Source organism: Alternaria incomplexa (genome assembly GCF_024043165.1).
Source record: "Alternaria incomplexa strain BMP 0042 chromosome Unknown scaffold_1, whole genome shotgun sequence".
Classification (NCBI taxonomy): domain Eukaryota; kingdom Fungi; phylum Ascomycota; class Dothideomycetes; order Pleosporales; family Pleosporaceae; genus Alternaria; species Alternaria incomplexa.
Genome location: NW_026249850.1, coordinates 1,320,289 through 1,339,068, shown reverse-complemented (window position 1 = coordinate 1,339,068; position 18,780 = coordinate 1,320,289). Strand labels below are relative to the sequence as shown.

The 18,780-nt window shown below is 52.8% G+C and overlaps 8 protein-coding genes across 8 annotated transcripts; 7 read left to right on the top strand and 1 right to left on the bottom strand.

Annotated features, from left to right (window-relative positions):
• Positions 1 to 607: 607 nt before the first annotated feature.
• Positions 608 to 1,212, top strand: J4E90_000477 (uncharacterized protein; the record flags this gene model as incomplete). Its single annotated transcript, XM_051430073.1, has 2 exons — positions 608 to 704; positions 758 to 1,212. The coding sequence occupies 2 exons, from the start codon at positions 608 to 610 to the stop codon at positions 1,210 to 1,212; spliced, it is 552 nt and encodes a 183-aa protein (XP_051295560.1).
• A 560-nt stretch (positions 1,213 to 1,772) lies between these two features.
• Positions 1,773 to 3,529, top strand: J4E90_000476 (uncharacterized protein; the record flags this gene model as incomplete). Its single annotated transcript, XM_051430072.1, has 5 exons — positions 1,773 to 1,890; positions 1,942 to 2,172; positions 2,220 to 2,309; positions 2,366 to 3,120; positions 3,170 to 3,529. 5 exons carry the CDS (start codon positions 1,773 to 1,775, stop codon positions 3,527 to 3,529), a joined length of 1,554 nt encoding a protein of 517 aa, XP_051295559.1.
• A 615-nt stretch (positions 3,530 to 4,144) lies between these two features.
• J4E90_000475 (uncharacterized protein) lies at positions 4,145 to 5,278 on the bottom strand (the record flags this gene model as incomplete). Its single annotated transcript, XM_051430071.1, has 3 exons — positions 4,145 to 4,596; positions 4,650 to 4,832; positions 4,894 to 5,278. The coding sequence occupies 3 exons, from the start codon at positions 5,276 to 5,278 to the stop codon at positions 4,145 to 4,147; spliced, it is 1,020 nt and encodes a 339-aa protein (XP_051295558.1).
• Positions 5,279 to 6,530: 1,252 nt separating this feature from the next.
• Positions 6,531 to 8,402, top strand: J4E90_000474 (uncharacterized protein; the record flags this gene model as incomplete). The annotated part of the gene is made up of 3 exons (XM_051430070.1): positions 6,531 to 6,751; positions 6,802 to 7,101; positions 7,157 to 8,402. 3 exons carry the CDS (start codon positions 6,531 to 6,533, stop codon positions 8,400 to 8,402), a joined length of 1,767 nt encoding a protein of 588 aa, XP_051295557.1.
• A 2,119-nt stretch (positions 8,403 to 10,521) lies between these two features.
• Positions 10,522 to 12,252, top strand: J4E90_000473 (uncharacterized protein; the record flags this gene model as incomplete). Its single annotated transcript, XM_051430069.1, has 2 exons — positions 10,522 to 10,530; positions 10,579 to 12,252. 2 exons carry the CDS (start codon positions 10,522 to 10,524, stop codon positions 12,250 to 12,252), a joined length of 1,683 nt encoding a protein of 560 aa, XP_051295556.1.
• Positions 12,253 to 13,005: 753 nt separating this feature from the next.
• Positions 13,006 to 14,046, top strand: J4E90_000472 (uncharacterized protein; the record flags this gene model as incomplete). The annotated part of the gene is made up of 1 exon (XM_051430068.1): positions 13,006 to 14,046. The coding sequence occupies one exon, from the start codon at positions 13,006 to 13,008 to the stop codon at positions 14,044 to 14,046; it is 1,041 nt and encodes a 346-aa protein (XP_051295555.1).
• A 1,256-nt stretch (positions 14,047 to 15,302) lies between these two features.
• On the top strand, positions 15,303 to 17,022 carry J4E90_000471 (uncharacterized protein; the record flags this gene model as incomplete). The annotated part of the gene is made up of 2 exons (XM_051430067.1): positions 15,303 to 16,044; positions 16,109 to 17,022. 2 exons carry the CDS (start codon positions 15,303 to 15,305, stop codon positions 17,020 to 17,022), a joined length of 1,656 nt encoding a protein of 551 aa, XP_051295554.1.
• Positions 17,023 to 17,383: 361 nt separating this feature from the next.
• Positions 17,384 to 18,546, top strand: J4E90_000470 (uncharacterized protein; the record flags this gene model as incomplete). The annotated part of the gene is made up of 2 exons (XM_051430066.1): positions 17,384 to 17,692; positions 17,764 to 18,546. The coding sequence occupies 2 exons, from the start codon at positions 17,384 to 17,386 to the stop codon at positions 18,544 to 18,546; spliced, it is 1,092 nt and encodes a 363-aa protein (XP_051295553.1).
• Between the last annotated feature and the right edge of the window lie 234 nt (positions 18,547 to 18,780).

Genomic DNA, 18,780 nt, shown 5'->3' with positions numbered 1-18,780 from the left:
CAAGAACTTCCCACCCGCCATGCCGCCACCGCGCTCATCCAGCAAAGAGAACTCTCCACCTGCAAAGAGACCTAAGAAGACAGCACTGTCGGCAACAGCTTCAAGAGCACGCAACGCGCCTTTGACAGCACTGTCAGCATCACCGTCACAACTACCTGAACCGCCACCAGAACACCGGACAGTGCGGACTCGACCATCAACAACGTTAACAGGCTCAACGAAAGCAAAACCACCCCATGAGTTTACAGTATTCACCGACAACACCAGAGCGACAGAGCAGATACTAGACGACGCGAATCCCACCACTAGCATCATTGACGAATGCACAGTACCTGATATTGTCGACCGATGCTCGCTAACCGATCACGACTTGTTCGGTGAGCTAACCGCTGACGACATCCGCATTCTAGTAGAACGATTGCTGCCAGACCTTCAAGAAGAGGGTAAGCTCTACTCTACGTACAGCACGTAAGGTGCATGTGTACTAACTTTGCCAGGGATTCAAGAGTTTCTTGCTACAGTCTATGATCACGCCTGCAAATCCCCGCCTTTCCTTATACCCCGCCGAGAGCGAGACCCGTCGACCTGGCCACTTACGTATCCCGACATGGACTATGCATGGGGCCAGGCAGTGGAAGGCGAACATGCTATTGAGCTCCCTGAGACAATGGACAATTGGATTGACATGAGTGAGGGCAATCTGGGTAAGTTTTCAACGTGAAGTTGGATAGCCTCCAAGCTAATTACGCTCTCGCAGTTAAACCGACTGGAAGCCTCCTCGATACTCTTCTCATTGTTAGTTCATACCCTACTGCCAAGGAGGACAGCACCGTACATCGATCGTATGGTACCACCCTAGACATTTCGAACGAGTCGATGTTCATGATCTACACCAAGCTTGGACATCACGTATCCTCGATCAGGGACCACGGCGCCCTCCACTTGGACGTATTCCCCAGGCGAGTGAACCGAAACCTTGCGCTCGGTCTAGGGAATATCGTCGACCAGGTCCCGACCAATCTAGGCATGTATTGGAAACTCGTGGTCCGTCAGCTCATTGAGTTGTCGCATTCCAAACTGGCTCTCCTCGTCGGGTCCGCAGGCGTTGCCACGTACGTCGACTATCTCAAACAAAACAACATCCGCCATCAAATATTTGGTCATCGAACAAAAGCGTGCAACGCTACCGGAAAGAGATTCATCACGGAGTAGAACAGGTTGCAGATGGAGAGAGAAGCGCAAAAGAAGAGTGAAGGTGAAACGAAGAGATAAGGGTAAGTTCTCTATGTGCGAGGCATGCGTGAGGCATACACTGACTTCTTAGTGTTAGGATTGTAGACCGAGAAGGTTAAGTCCCTTGGAAAAAGCCATGGTGGTCAAGATTCGGGAACACACGGAGAGTGGTGTGGAGTGAAGTGGAAAGATTTGACAAAGAGGAGAAGCTTGAAATCAATCGAAGGATACATAAATTAAATACAAGACGTGTGCGCTGTGGGAATTACATCAAAGTTGCAGTGTGAAGATGGTGATGTCTTCGTATCGGACTCGGCACGATGCGTGGGCGGGAGATCCGCTAGCGGCGCACTGCTGATTGGTTTCATGCAGGTCCGCTTCAACCCCAGAAATAACTCCCCAAGCCGCGCATCGTGAGCGCCGCTGCCACCAGAGTGCTGCGCCCGTGCTGCTGGCGAGCGCTTCCGATAATCTTTTAATCCTGCAGTATGTAGAGCGCAAGCACGTCTATTATACCAAGGCTCGAAACCTCCGGCACCATGGACACGATAGCAGTGGCCCCCAAGGCGTCGGCGCTGGCGTCGCCCAAGATTGTTAAGAATGCAAAGGGCAACATTGTACCGAGCAGCCAGATGGCGCATATCGCGTATGGATGCGGTAAGCGCTCAGCCATCCAGAATGTCGGAGGAGGCTGCTAACACATGGCAGAGCACATGGGCGAGATGTTTGAGAAGGCGCGCAAGCAGACGCTCCAGCACTACCGAGCCATCCTCCAGAATATTCACGAGAAACCGAGTATAATAGCCCAGACGTACACTGCGCCTGCGGATGCGCGCAATGTAGTGTCGCTGAGGCCGCTGTACCTGTGCCTGCAGTGTCCGAGCATCATGACCGAGGTGGATCGCGATTTGCACTTCGAGACCAAGTCGCACTGTTTCTGTGGGTTCCGACGATGCCGTATACTTGCGAAGGCTAACAGGAAGCAGCTGTGGAGTCACGAGACGGCAACATATACTGTGGCAATTGCCAGGACTTCATCTACGACGAGACGTTGGACGTGCTGAGAGTACAGAAGGGTGTGTGGCGGCATGCTCATGCTTGAAGGGAATCAGATTGGCTGACTACAATACAGGCAAGAAGCGAAAGTACGAAGACAACACCACGACCGAAGACCACAAGCTCGTAATCAGCAACTCGACCTTCCTCCCCTGCCGCGCGATAGGCCTGCGTGGGCTCTATAATATGGGCCAGACATGCTTCATGAGCGTCATCCTACAAACCCTCGTCCACAACCCGTTCATACGAAACTTCTATCTTTCCGAAGGTCATAAGCAGACAGAGTGCGAGAGGGACTCATGTGTGAGCTGTGCGCTGGACGAGATGTTTGTCGAATTCCACTCAGCTGAGAAGACAGAGGGCTTTGGCGCCGTCAGCATGCTCATGGGCAGCTGGCTGGCGGGGGAAGCTCTCGCAGGATACCAGCAGCAGGATGCGCACGAGTACATGCAGTTCATACTCAACACGCTGCACCAGGCGAACGGCGGATCGACAGACGACTCGGAAGATTGCAAGTGCGTGGTACATCAGGCCTTCTGCGGGAAGCTCTCAAGTACGGTGACATGCGACAATTGCCGCAATGTGACCACGGCGCAAGACCCGTATATGGACCTTAGTTTGGACGTACGGATACAAGGCAAGAAGCGGAAGATCAAGGAGGAAAAGGGTGAAGAGACACCTCTGGATTTGAGGGACTGTCTCGAACGCTTCACGGTGAAGGAGAAGCTGGGCTCAGCAGAGTACACATGTCGAAATTGCGACAGTCCGCAGAATGCGACCAAGCAGCTGAGCATCAAGAGGTTACCACCGGTTCTCTCCATTCACCTCAAGGTAAGTACCAAGAGCCGTCCGCAGCGTCCCTATACTGACAATTACTCAGCGCTTCGAGCACACAAAATCCACGTCCTCCAAGATCGAAACCCCCGTTCGCTTCCCAGTCAAACTAGACATATATCCCTACACGACCGCCCACAAAGCCGCCATGCGCGCCGTGAAGACCTCCGGCGCACCGCTCTCGAACCACAACGTCAACAGCCCGGCAAACGCCCTCGTATACGAATTAAGCAGTGTCATCGTGCACAAGGGCAAAATCGACTCTGGACACTACGTCAGTTACAGCAGGGAGGGCAACGACTGGTTCATGTTCGACGATAGCAAGGTAGTGCTGGTCAGCGAGGCAGAGGTCCTTGCTGCAGAGGCCTATCTGCTATTCTACATGGTTGGTGGACTAGAGGTATAAGAGCCTCCTTGGAAGAAGGTGGAGTTCCGGCAGTTTGGTGTACAGTATCTCTGCTCGGGCATGTTACAGGCCCATGAGCTGCATGATTGGCGTTTAGAGGGCACTCCGGCGTTTGTGAGGGCAAGTTGAGACGCCCTCTTTATCTTAGGATTATCTGGCATACGGGCTTCAACATTGTCACTTTCTCAATACGTTACAAGTTTTCTTCCACAAACTTCCCCCATTCCTACTACAGAGTAAATCATCCTGACTTTCTTCGAACGCATTGGTGTTCATCATCCCCATTCCCAATCAGGCCGTCCGCCCGATTCATGCTATCACGACCTCTCCACTCGGGAAACTTTGCCGCGGCCAATACCGCCGCACACACACAAACGCGCCGTTTCAACGCACACTTCGTAGGGCAAAAAGCGATCTGAGCAGCACCTGTTTTCATCGCAAACAGGTACATCCGGTGGCTTTACACCGCTCATCACATCCTCTTGCAGCAGCACCCCCACTCATGCAATATATCTGCTTTCGTTCAATGATTCATACTCTCGTTGGCTACATATATTAAGGTATCGCTGCCTCGAAGGCTATCATATGACTTTATTCTCTTTTTTACTTTATGTACTAATTGAACGGCGACTTCGCCTTTGTCGAACTCGAAGAAATATTGCTCCTTGAGCTGGAATCCTCAAACATGGTTTCGATCTGGGTATTAACCGTTATCCCTTTCCCGCTCACAAACTGCTCGACGCCGCCTATTTGATCCGATGGCGGATCTGTGAAGAGCGAGTCTTCTGATCCGTTTGCTCGGTTCCGCGTATCGTGTGTGGAGTGCAGACCGCCGGAGATCTGATTCGAAGCCGTCAGGCGGTTTCCGCTTGCTTTTCGTCGCGCGGACGAGAGTTCGTAGTGGCGGCCGTAGCTGTTGGCGGAGTCTTTGGTGGTGTTGTTTGTGCCGAGGATCATGGAGCGGAGCGCGGGGAGGCAGGTGGCGATTATGGCGATGGCGGTTTCGATCATGGAGACGGTGCAGGTTAGCATCGTTTCGTTCCTGTGCGAGTAGTAGGCTCGAACGACTGGCAATATGTTAGTCTGATTCTAGTTCATCTCGAATCTGATGGGGACGTACTGCTGGCAATTACGACGAAGAAACCCAGAGCGAAGATTCCGGCTACACCGAGCTTTTGCTTCAGCTTCATCTGCAGCCTGGAAACCATGGTGATGGGCAGGCAGATGATGAACACGTCGGTTGCGATGTTGAAGCAAATGGTGATCCAGTAGTTGATCTCGGCGGCTTTGGGACTGCATTGATCTGCGCATGGTCAGTCTCCACCGTTCGCATGCATGTGGGTCAGGGTTTGCTTTTTGCTCACAGGCTGGGTTATTCGACCATCGCTTGTCGTGGGGGAAGCACTGAAAGATGATGTCGAAAAAGATGACGAGATAGGTGACAGCTAATCCGGCAAGCGTGAAGTTATACACAAGGACCAGTCGTGAACCTGGAGCAGCCAGGCTCTTGTAAAAGAAGACCAGGGCAAACTTGATCGCCCATAGTGAGGAAACGTAGAGTGTCGATCCGGGGATGATCATCTGCATTATGCCCTTGAAGTTTTCCGGGGTTATAGACGCCATGTCGCCCAGCCCAAGGTTCCACATGTGCTGTTGGATGATGAGGTCCCCGATCAGACATGTCAGAGAGAGTAGGATCAGATAGTCGTCAATTCCGAGGTTGCCCAGTCTCGACCATCGCGCATACATGCGTAGCGCGACAAAAGGCACCGTGGCTACGGTACAGATATACCATGACACCTGTCAACTGAATCAGCACTGCACAAGCATACGATGCATGCAGGAAGAGGAGGACTTACCACCTGCCCGAGCTCACTGTCGGCCATGTTGCTTTGCTTGTGTGGCCGTCACCGAGGAAAAGGCCGTGAGGAGTTCGAGCCTGCTCGCTCCACTCTAGTTGGAGATCCAAGAACAGTGTGTGGAGAGCGTGACGAGGGTGAGTAGAACGTCGATTGACAGCGGGGCTGCCGCAACAAGTACCATTTTTCTCTACTCCACGGGCAAACGACCCCCTAAGTAACTTTACAGGATGTTGCGGGTTGTGCAACTAGTATGCCGTCCCGTAGCGTTGTGGCATGATAGCATCAGGGGACCTCCCAAAGCCCAACCAACCGTAAGCTGGCAAGCATCTGAGAGGTCTCGGCCGCTAGAGTCGGTAGCCAAACTTGAGCTGCGAAACCCTTCTACGGCCGCTACTGAGTGGCAACGATTTCATGCGTTAGAGCAGGTTCAGCTACGCTGCTTGGAAGAATCTGACTCGAGACGACAAAACTACATGTATAGCATCGTGTCCGCCGAACGGGGCAGTGGGAAGTGAACGCCACTGCTCGCATGTGAAGAGACTACCGAGTAATGGATGGCAAAAAATCGTCGTTGGCCTCGGGGTCATGGGTGCGAGGGTGAGAAGGGTTGTGCTCAGATCCGTATCGAGGTTCCATGGTTCGGTCCGATGAGGATGCAAGCATCCTAGCTCGCATGGCGACGAACGACAGGGAGCGCCGGTCTGGAAGGCGAGAACTAGACACATGGCGCACGAGGCCGACAGGTTCTACCTTGGTACCGTCACCTTCTAGCGCTTTTGGTGTCTCAGCCGGGCTTCTAGCATGGATGCCGCACGGTAGCTGCGATTGGTTCGACTCGCTTAGCTTTCCAATTTTGCGGTCCCTGAATCTGATCGGACCTCGGATCCTGCGGAATCTGCAGAGACGGAGATGAAAATGCCCTATTTTCCCTCGCGGCTCCTTCAGGCTCCACGCCGGGCAATCTTCGGCAGTTGGACGTTACATGGTGTTGCTGTGCTGTTGGCGGCGAGAACTCGTTCGAGCTGGTGGCAGCCCGCCAAAGTGGTGCCCTATATAGCCATGTGTAAGCCCAAACACGATCTACAGCCTCCCGCCAAACTCTATCTCTTACCCAACATCGTGTTTCCCTGTCTGGCATCATGAAGGTTCCCTCGGCTCTGATTGGCTTGCAAAGCCTCTCGCTAGGCGTTTTCCTCGGACGGGTGGCTGCCACGCCGCTACCTCCGAAACCTTCAAGAGCAACCGTCGCGGATGGAACGGCGGCTCTCGATCAGGGAACTGTGAAGGGTTTCACTGATGACTATGGAAACTCTGTTTTCCTCGGCATTCCATTTGCGCAGACAACGGGGGGACAAAACCGGTATGTAATGGCGGTTCTGCGTCGCCACCGGTTTACTGATCATGCCGTAGATGGAAGGCTCCTAAGGACGTCAAGAAGCTGAAGAAGGGCGAGGTGCTCGATGCCACAAAGTACGGTGCAACATGTCCACAGGCCATTACCGGTACAACATACTCCCAGCAAGATGAAGATTGCTTGAACCTCAACATCTGGGCGCCATCTTCGAACAGTAAGCTGCCACGGGCGCCGCCGATGCCTCATAAACCGAATGGACCTCACCATTCACCAGGCCCTCCATCAGGCCCACCAGGTCCACCGGGTTCCCCACCAGGCTTGGATGCGCCCGGCGGTCTTCCAGTATTCGTCTACATGTACGTGATTTTTCTGTACGAACTGTATGTGAAGCAAATGCTGATTTTCGGCCAGGTACGGAGGTGCGATGGTTACGGGCTCAAGCAGCAATCCAGCCTACGTCGGAGAGAATTTCGCTCGCAAGGGAGTTGTCTTCGTCAGCTTCAACACTCGTGAGAGTCTTTGGGCATACCCCAACTCTGCCGAGCTTGTCGATGGAGAGGAGTCGCAGAACTTTGGCATCCTCGATGTCGACAAGGCTTTGCAATGGGTCTTCGACAACATTGCCCAGTTTGGCGGTGATCCCAACCGTGTCGTGTTCGGAGGTCATTCATCTGGCTCTGTTCAGGTTGACCACTACCTCTGGAACCACCCCAACACACCACTCGTCGGGGCCGTTCAGATGGCTGCCAACGCAAAGTCTGGTCCTGCCGTCGGCCCTACCAACCAAGCGCTCGACCTCGTTGCCGAAGAGGTTGGCTGCGCAACTGGTGCAGGACAGCTCGAGTGCCTGCGCAAGGTAGACATGTACGCCTTCCAAACCGAGGCCTTCAATGCCACCTTGAACACGTACTTCACGCCTGTCGTAGACGAGAAGACACGCTACCAAGACTATGCTGCGCGGTTCGCTGCTGGCAACTACGCTTCCCATGTACCCCTCCTGACGGGTAACTCCGACAAAGAGGGTGCCCTCTTCGGTCTGGTGTATGGTAGCGAGAACACAGACTTTTCGGCGTGGCTCAAGACCTTCGATGCTGACGTCGCCGAGATTCCAAACAACATCATCGAGGCCGCGTACGACATCGCCGACTATTCCAGTGTCTCGGAAATGAGCGGCGCTCAGTACGGTGATGCGCGTTTCTTCTGCCCTGTTGATCACTTCATCGACTTGCGCAGCGAGACCCAAGATACTTGGTCATACCGCTTCCTCGGCAACTACTCCAACCTTTTGCCTCTGCCCGTCGACTACCCAACGCACGGCGCAGAGATTCCCTTCTTCTTCGGAGGCAACGGTGCCTTTGCTGGTGTTGAGGGAGTGACTGCCGAAGAGCAGGCGCTTGCCGACTTCCAGAACGACTGGTTCGTCGAGTTCATCAAGAACCCCGCCGCTGGTCCTGGATGGGAAAAGGCCACTCCTCGCAGCGGCCCGATTGCGAAGCTTGGTGTGCCTGGAAACGAGCTTACCGTTGAAATTGGCAACACTGCCGATTACAATGGCAGATGTCAAAAGGTATACAACCCATATCTGCCAAAGTATCCTGTCATTCAGAGCGTACTCTCTGGTGTCATGGACATGGTAGAGGGCATTATCGGGAACTAGAATAACGAACAAATAATCAATCGGAAGGCCATCATGATACCTTGGTAGCTTCCGTAGTTAATCCTAATGTAAACACATTAACAGCGATCGTCCCACTTCAGGAAGTTCTCTCCACTATGGTGATGGACCAATCGCATTTCCAGAGGTCGCGCCTTGGGTCGAAAAGAAAACACGTGATCCCGAGGATTGATCCTGAAACTGAGCTCAGAATCTGTAGGGTTCTCTGGCGACGAAACTGGTGTTGTCGCTGATGCGGAAAGAGTCATGCGAAGGGTTGGCAACCTTGGAGTCGGGTCGTGCTGATGAGATCGTGGAATGCATCAGCAAAGTAGCGGACATGGTCGACTTGTGGTCGGCGACGTTGCTCTCGGCGACACTGCGGTGCGGTGATTGCGCAGGACACGCCTCTGGGGAAATCCGCGTCCTTGCAGGACATGCCATCTCGATAAAATCGCATCTCGAAGTTTGAGATGTCGAATTGCGGCTGCTGGGGAGGGCTTTCTAGACCCCGATACATCGGAAAGCACCCGTCTTGGCGAGACCCAGCAGGCCCCTCTCCCTGCTCCGCTAAAGGAAGGAGGATACGACAGAAGGATTGCAGGCGAGGCTCGCAACACGGCTTTGCAGCTCGAAGTGTTTAGCAAAGTAAAATTCGCATGTGGGACTGCTCAACACAAAGTGCGAGGCTGAGTCTGGGTTGCTGGTGGTCGCCTAGGTACCAATTCGTCGCGTGGCAGGTGCGACGACACGCCTCGTGGAACTTGAGCAACGTCTTGTCTTTCCCCACGATAGACCCTGGAAACCTCTCGTCTTCCTCTCACAAGTCCACGCCGTCGCACGCGTTTCCACCAAGCTCAAGCCCCAATGTTCCATACTAGGCGGACCCGAGTTTCGCAATTAGCCAGACTGGGGCTGATTGGACCAAGGCTGACGTTTTCTCGCTCGCCCCATCCCGGCTTGGCCCCCAAGCGGGTCTCATCCACAGCGCCCCTTTTCTCAGGGCTCTTGAGATGCAATTGACACGACATGAACGGAAGCAATGTATGGTCATCAAGAGTCAAATAGAGCGGTATCTGAGAACTGTGTGGCGTACGTCAAAGTCAACTGCTGTCGGCTTCCCACAAGAAATTTACCATGGAGTTTACAGGGGATGAGACGATCTACATAAGGCCTCCCCTTGGCACACGGGGGCCTAAAGCTGTCACGCACCCGTCTACAAGGGCGGTATGCCTCATGGCGCGCGATGCATGTACTGCAAGGCTGCGCCTCTCCATCCCCCCGCTGTGACTAGATGCGCATGTCGAAATTGATGCATCGGTGAGCCCATGTGGCTGAATTACATACAAGCGTTCCAACCGCTGCTCGGGTCTGGACCTGGGCCTGTTGTCGCATGCCAATATTGACATGAAAAGGATCCTTTTGTCTCTGAAAGACTTTTAACGTTGATCTTGTCAGGCCATGACCGCAGACTAACCTTACTGTCCCTGCCTGTCGGTACTCCACAGCCTTCTACCTTTTACTCAGGTCCACCAGGCCCGTTTAAGCTGGCCCACACCCCCGTTATCACACGTCTTGCCCGCAGCATACGACTCTTTATAGACTCGCTTCCACCCATGGCCTGCACGTCGATCAGGCGTCCGAGCAAGGTTTTGGTGCAAATCACGATCGAACTCGGTCTCCCTCTGCACTTCCTTCACACCACACCCGGTTTCGAATCAACGCCACTATGACCGCGCGTGGCCGTCTCGAACGCATCGATGAAGACCAGGAGTCTCCCTTCCAACGCCGGACCGTATGCGACCGACTCCAGGACTATCGCCAGCTTGGCTGGCTGGCATGCGCTACGACCTCGCTGCTCACCACACGGCATCTGTTGATTGAAAGAAATCTGCACTATCCCTTGCAACTGTACATTACCCAGATCGCGGCTACGGCCCTAGTCGCTTTCCTTTTCCATCCATGGAGACCGAGCGCTCAACATGCCAGCGAGCAAGACCAACGTAGGAAGCGACCAGTTCAAGGTGGACTGTTATTGGCCGCTTCGAATCTCCTGCAAGCGGTATCTGCATTCTGCATAGTGCAAGCAGTCCTGCATACTTCGAATCTACCGCTGCTATGTATGATCACGGTATGTTCTCTAGAGCAAGCTTGACATGCGCTCCGCTGACCATTGCAGACCATAGCCTTCTTCGCTGAAGGTGTAGTTCTCTATGTGTTCAACTACACACCTCGCTCAAACGCAGAAACCCTGTCTTTGAGCTTGCTTGCCATAGCTTGTGCTGGTGTCCTGTTCATGGAATACCGACTAATGGTACCAAGCTTGATCGCATCGATCTTGGCAATGCTCCTCCTTGGTGCAGCAAGTGCATTGAAGAAGCTTGCTGCTAGACACTATCCGGGAGAATATGCTACCCGAAGCATGAACGCAATGTTGCTCGTTGTTATGGGCGGTCTGCTTGCATTGTTCTGTCTTGTCAGCAACTTCCCGGGCGAGCACTGGGACTCATTCGACACAAGCAGCCTGCCTCTCCGCGGTCTGAATGCCTTCTCAACAGCAGCGGCATTGCTGAGTGGGGGCTCGATACTCTTCCCAATGGATATGCAGTCAGGAGGCCAACTACCCGGAAGCAGCTTTGCCGCAACACAAAGCGTCCGCAGCGCCACGACAATTCTAGCCATGGCAGCTATCACCGGCTCTTTCACCGTTCTGTCAACGCGCCGATCCTACACCAGCTTTTACCAACTATCATGCTTTTTCCTCGCCATCATGTGTGCCTGCGGAAAAGACATCTACGACACGGTTTGGAAACAGTCCAGTCGTCACGATGGCTCCGGCGGAAGTTACGATCTCGTCTCACGCTCCCCGAATGCACCGATCGATGACGAAGAGGATTTTGGTACCAAAGCACAACGAGCATCACGGCCACGATCGCAGGGCAGCAGTGCTCGCTCTTCTTTGGTCAGCTTGGTCTTGATCGTGCTGTGGACAGCATTCGTGAGCTTGAACTTTGGACAGCGACAATACCCTCGGGAAGAGCCGCACCTGGATCTACAATACGAACCCATTGGGCCCTTGGAAGTTGTGATCAGCATGTATAAAGAGCGCACTGAGGATGTTGCTGCGCTCATCAAGAAGTTGGAGAGCATGCCACAAATGACAGAGGCTCTTGTCACGATTTACTTGAAGGATGGCGAAGCAGACGAAAGAAAGGTCAAAGCGGAAACGAACGCGCACGAAGTCATCAAGCTACCAAACATAGGACGCGAAGCCGAAACTTACCTGAACCACATCGTCAACCGCTGGGACAGCCTCGCGGAACGAACGATTTTCCTTCAAGCCGACGTTCACAACCCACGAGAATTCTACCCATTCTTCGAACGATATTTCCGGGCGAACCAAACAGGCTTCCTTAACCTGGGCTGGGCGGGGATATTATGCAATGGCGACGACTGTGGGGACAAGCGCGGCTGGCGTGATGAGACATCGCTGTTCGCGGACGTACAATCCCGAATCGACAGATCCACTCGTGAGAACGTGCTGCTCAGCTACAAAGGCCAGTTCGTTGTCACTGCTGCGCGCATTCGCGGTATCGACAAATCCATCTACGACGACTTGTGGCAGCTCTTTGTCGACGAGCACAGCTGGGCACACCAAGAGCCCTACCTTCAAGAACGACCCGATTCGATGAGCCAACCCTGGTTCGGATACACAATGGAGAGGATATGGAATGTACTGTTTCAGTGCTCAGACATGGATGTTGCATGGCGATGCCCGACTCTGTTGAGCGGGTGGAGACCTGGTGGTAGCATTGCCGACTGCCAGTGCTTTGATTCAGAATCGGCTGAGTAGGTGGAGAAGCATGCGTAGCGTCTGAGCATTTTTTGTTTGTTTGTTGTGATACCCCTAGACGTCGAAAGGCGCAACGCGATGACGCGAATTTCGGTCGCTTGTTGTTAAATATAGATGACGCGCAATAAGGCGGAATAATAATAGTTTCCTCAGATTCAGTGCGCACAACCTGGGAACGATCATGGTTCCCGTCAGAATGCCATACACGCGAGCATGCTTTTTCCTGCCGAGCGGAACAGCATGGCCGTGGAGCCCGCGGACGACCATGCCACGCAAAAAATGTCATCCCAAAGCGTTTGAGGTCTTCATGCATCCAAGGGCTGCGAATGCAGGAGGTTCGAAGCGCCAAGCTGAAACACTCTGTGCCGGCCAGATCTCGCGTTCCCGTTTGACACGTGATACAGACACCCCACTTTCAATGCTCGCACGGGTGCCGCAATCGATCCTTGCGCACAGGCGAGCCACCACTCACACATGACTCGGCCGCATTGCACAGCCATGGCGTCGCAGATACTCTCCTTTCTCTCGAAACGTTCCATAAGATCACTCGCGGCGACGTTTTGTACCTAGCCGACCAACCTCCCATGCTCACACAGGGACATTGCCCGTCTTCGAGCTCTGGAAAGCCTGCGGCGAACCCCGTATATCGAACCCTCTAATACTCCGGGATACCAACCTGCAACTACTATCACATCTTCGGGAACTAAACGACAGCGTTCCTTCCACTTGGAACTAACGAACCCTGCATACGCCATGGCGACCATACAGCAGCGATCGAGCAATAAGCTCTCAGTCTCTTCGAACAGAAGCTCTGATGGTCTCTACAAGCATCGTCAAAGCATGCTCTTCCGGGAACTGGAAATTCTGCTCGAACTCACACCGAGCACTTTCAGCTCACCACTTCTGGCCCTTCCAAGAGAGATCCGCGACCAAATATTTAACTATGTGTTACCTGATCCCACAAGGATTCGTCCGGAACTTCACACTTGCCTCTGGGGTGCTGAGATGTCCAACGGAGAACCCTGGAGACACGACATCTTTGGATATGGATCCTCCGTAGCCAAAGCATCACGACTACGGCCTGAGCTTCTCTTGATCAACAAACAAATCCGGGACGAGCTGCTGCACAACTACTTTCGCCGCAGCAAGATCACTCTACATGCTGAACTACGGAATACGCGGACGAACAACGACTATTTCGAGTTCTCGCAGCACATCCTGCAACTGCCCATGTTGAAGCATGTAACACATATACGCTTCTACGTTGAATGGAACTACACGACGCTGAAAAACGGAGGGAGGGATCGGATGATGAAAGACCAGACACGCATGACGAAGAATCTCCTTGCTTCCATGGACAAGATCGCCCTGTCACTCCAGTGCATCGAGACGATCGAGCTATCAGTACTCTTCTTCTGGAAATTTCGGAGCGGGAAAATGTACAGTCTTTCCATGCAGGACCTCTTTGACCTCGAGGACGTGTTCAAGCGCTGCGCAGAGCTGCCCTGGCTTGGTTTACTCGGCGAAAATGACGTGCCTGGAAAGAAGAAGACGACTACTTCTACCTACCTCAGCCCGACTTCGGCAACGACGAACTCTTCGGCGGGTGTGGGCTACAAGATGTCGACGGAGAAGAAGGGTACAGAACAGAGTGGAGGCATGGAAATTTGCATCAGCCGTGATCTGGAAGATGCGATGGAGGAGAGGAGAAAGAGTAGTGTTGACTTTTTCGGCAACTACGAAGTCACGGAGCCTTTGCCTCAGCCTTGTTATCGGCATGGTGCCATGATATGAGGTGAAGGCCTCATAGGAGTATTTTGTTTCATGAAAGGAAGATTGTTGGCCTTCGGTCGAAGAATACCAGACTTTGCCAAACGACGGCACTTCTGGCACACGAGTCCTGGTCTTACAGCACCTGCTTCGCATGCAGTACCACGATCTGATTATCAACGCTACCACAACGCGAAAAACAACGTCACCTACAATACCAGATTTGGTGCAATAACCGTTGGTATGCGCAGCGCTTGTACGACGTTCTCAGCACACAAGCTGGTCGGGATGGTTTAGTTTTCACGAATGCGAGAGCATGATGGGCTTGGTTCCACAAGCTCTCCACCGTATGGTGAGCAGTGAGTAGGGACTGAGGTCACGAATCCGCCAGTAAGGGCAGTAGCACGACCTTGGCCATGCTAGACCCACCAGAGGGGTATCACATCCCGAGTTGTGGCGCGCAATCTACACTAGGCCATGGGGCTCGGCCGAGGCCACTCAATTTGTTGCTAAGCAAACGCGGGGAAGATGGGGAGGGACGGAATTTGGCAAAGATATCGATTTGAGACTGCTGAATTTGAGCTGGAGTAATAATCGCATGATTGTTGTGACAACACCGTGTTCTGATGCCTCTGTTGTTCTTCTCAGTGATACCCTCGAAGAAGCAAGGTGCAAAGTTGTGAGTGGAGATGACGCACTATCTCGGTTAGGCCTCACGGTAGTCTTCCGCGTCTCGATGCCCCATTACTGTGCTCATGAACGACACTGTCCACAGTCATACTGCAGTGGAGTAAGCGGTCAATATTCAGGAGAGTCATGTTTTCCTTGGTATGACATAGAGTTTATTCGAAGCGCTGCACCTGTGTTGGACCCTTGCTGCGTTGCACCCAACGGAATTAACGCTCAAAGATCTTCACCGAGCAAGCCACAGAACATGCGGCAAGCAGGTAGCCGCAACCGATGACACCTCTCACTACGGCTAGCTGCATTTCACGCGTTCTTACTTAACGTTGGCCTCCGTAGCTGCCATCCATGGCGCTGTTGTATTCTATCCTTCCCCGGATTCAAGCCATTCGAGGCAGCCCGTTATCCCCAGACACCCATGTGGACGAGATCTCCACATGCCAACATTATTAGCTTGACAGCGTTCGCTTCGCTGTTTCCGACAGATACGTTATAATTGCTTTGTGCAACAGAGTGACGCACGACTCAGCGGTGACGCATAACATATAGCGAATTCGTTACCCTCTGAACTCATACAATCTCTACGAGCCACCAACATGACGCAGCCAGAACCACCAGGATTGTATCGCCATCCGACAAGAAGCGAAATCATCGACCTCGCCGCAGCAGAAGGCCATGATGCCGATATCCCAAGCAACCTCGGCTCTATACACCAAGTGCCTAGTCATACATCGGAAAGACGGCACTCATTAGACGAGAAGAAGGGTGAATATACAACTGGCGAAAGAGATGTTGAAAAGGGAAACGACACAGGCTCAATCTCCACTGCAGAGCAGCCCGATGCAGAAGAGGAACCCGAACGCGATGCGAATGTTGTCGACTTTGACGGTCCTAACGACCCAGAGAACCCAATGAACTGGAAAGCTTCAAAGAAATGGGGCATGGTCGCACTCATATCGGCGATTACGTTCCTAACGCCTCTTGCGAGTTCGCAATTCGCACCCGGTGTGCCGGAGGTTATGCGCGACTTCAACTCGACGAGTGATCTGCTTGAAGGCTTCATGGTCAGCGTGTACGTTCTTGGCTTCGCTTTTGGGCCATTGATTATCGCACCGCTTTCGGAGATGTATGGTCGATTGCCGTTGTACCATAGCTGCAATTTTCTGTTCATTGTCTTCACAATTGCAGCGGCTGTGGCGAACAACATGGCGCAGTTTGTTGTGTTCCGATTTCTCATGGGCTGCTTTGGAGGAGCGCCCATGGTACTTGGTGGAGGAACTATCGCGGATTTGATCCCAAGAGAGCAGCGTGGTACTGCCATGGCCGTCTGGATGATGGGTTAGTAATATCCATGTACGAACCGTATGTGAGACAGACACTGACTTCGTACACTCATCTTTAGGTCCAACGGTAGGGCCTTGTGTCGGTCCAATCATCGGTGGCTTTTTGACTGTAGCGAAAGGCTGGCGATGGAACTTTTGGTTCGTCGCTATAGTTGGTGGAGCATTCTTTATCATGTCACTTATCCTGATGAGCGAGACATCTGGCATCATCATTCTACAACGGAAGGTCAACCGTCTCAAGGCCGAGACGGGGAACACGAAACTACGATCTAAGCTAGACAGTGGCCTCACTCCACGCCAGCTCTTCAAATTTTCGATCATCCGACCAGCCAAGATGTTGTTCCGCTCAACCATCTGCTTCGCCATCTCGCTCTACATTGCGATCACATACGCCTATCTCTACATTCTGTTCACCACATTCACTGCGGTGTTCAAGGGCCAATATGGCTGGCATGGCGGCATAACTGGTCTCTCATTTCTGGGACTCGGCATTGGCTCCCTCATCGGACAATTCACCTACATCCACTATGGCAACAAAGTGGTACACAAGCACATGGCGCGCGGCGACTTCCGCCCTGAACACCGGCTGAAAATGATGTGCATCGGCGGCTTCTTCATCCCTTGCGGTCTCTTTATCTACGGCTGGAGCGTGCAATACCAGACGCACTTCATGGTGCCTATCGTAGCAACAGGCATCATCGGGTTTGGTCTGCTGATGACGTTTATGCCTGCGACTACGTACTTGGTCGACGTGTTTACTGTCCATGCGGCCAGTGCCATGGCGGCGAGTACAGTGTTGCGCAGTGTTGCAGCAGCCTTTATCCCACTGAGTAGTCAGACGATGTATGCGCAAATGGGCTACGGTTGGGGTAACACTATGCTGGGGTTCATCGCTACGTTACTGATCCCGATACCGTTCTTGTTCATCAGGTACGGAGAGAAGATCCGAGCTAGAAGTACTGTTAAACTATAAACACATGCGATGGACTACCCAGGTATGGACTTAGATAGACTCATATACAATAGCAAACCAAATTCTATGCCTTGGTCTTGACAAAGGGCTGCGATTCGGTCATGATCCACGACTCCCGCTACCTGACTCGTATAGGCTATATGCAGCCTCGGTGTGTACTCCGAAGCCCCACCCAAGGTCTTGCTGAGCAACATTGGAAATACGACGACAATAGAACCCTGGCCGCGTCTTGCCATAAGTAGAAACCCGGAAGTAGACATTGGTTCCGCAAGTGTTCTATCAATCGCTCTGATTGAAACTTAGTTTCTTACATCAACACGCGACCTCTCCGCCGCTCACGGAAAGTAAGAGCTACTTCACCATGGCATCCTCACTACCAGAGTCCAACTCATCTCTCACATATACGCAACCTTCATCTCAACCACATCTCACACATACACCCATACCAAAGCCAGGTCCCCAAGAAGTTCTGGTGAAGATCAAAGCCGCAGCTATCAACCCCGTCGACATCCAACTATGGGGAAACCCCGTCATCGGCTGGCTAGCAGGCAAGAAAGAGAAAGGAATAGGACGCGACTACTCTGGCGAAATTGTAGCCCTGGGCGAAGAAGCAAGCAAGACTGGGAAATGGGAGGTTGGTGACCAAGTCTTTGGATTGTGTAATCGACCTGTAAGTCAAGCTTCCGCATGGCACGGCTTTCGGTTCGAGAAGAAATATACGTTGGAACTAACGTGAATTAGATGGCAGAAGGAACATTCACACAATATCTCTCCATCAACCCAACCTCAGAGCCAATCGCAAAGAAACCCACTACCCTTTCCCACCACGAAGCCGCCGCCATCCCTCTCGTCGTCCTAACAGCCTTCGCCTGCCTCGACTGGCTCCCCTCCCCATCCAGCTCCCCCTCTCCCTCCCAACGCCGCGTCATCGTCTCAGGCGCAAGCGGCGGCGTAGGAATGTGGTGCGTCCAACTAGCCAAAAAGCTGTATTCCTGCCACGTAACCGGCATCTGTTCCGGCTCCAACGTCGATTTCGTGCAATCCCTAGGCGCAGACGAAGTCATCGATTACCGCACACAAGACGTGCCCAACTCGCTTCTTTCCAAACGGCCCGGCGGCACGAAATACGACTTGTACATTGATTGTGTGGGCGGCACGGAGATGTTTGCGCATTGGAATGAGCTTCTTCATGCGTCGGGCGCGTATATTACTATTGTGGGGGATAAGACTTCGAGGACGGCGATGGGTGGGCCGTTGACGTATTTTACGTATCCGTCGCAGGTGATGAGGCATGTTTGGGGGTACTTCTTTGGGCCGCGGTATGCGAACGTTATTTTGTATCAGAAGAATGAGTTGCTGGAGCAGGTTAGGGAGTTGGCAGAGAAGGGCGAGGTAAAGGTTGTGGTGCAGGATGTCGTTAGGGGAATCTTGACGGAAGAAGGGTGCAAGGAGGGTTGGGAGAAGGTCAAGGGGTACATGGTTGAAGGGAGGGTTAGGGGGAAGATTGTTGTTGATGTTGCGTAGGTTCGATGCTACAATCGAATATGACTAGTGAACCACACTATGGAACGAAGTGGAACGATCAATTAAAGCAAATTACCATCTATGTACTATTGGGTGTATCACGCCGGGTATCAAGGGGGGTAATGAGACGCTCGAGCACGTATGCCCAGACGTTATAACGAGGGAAAGAACTGTAAAGGAAAAATGTTGACAGATCCATCAGGAGATCCTCACAGAAAGGCGACGCAGATATAA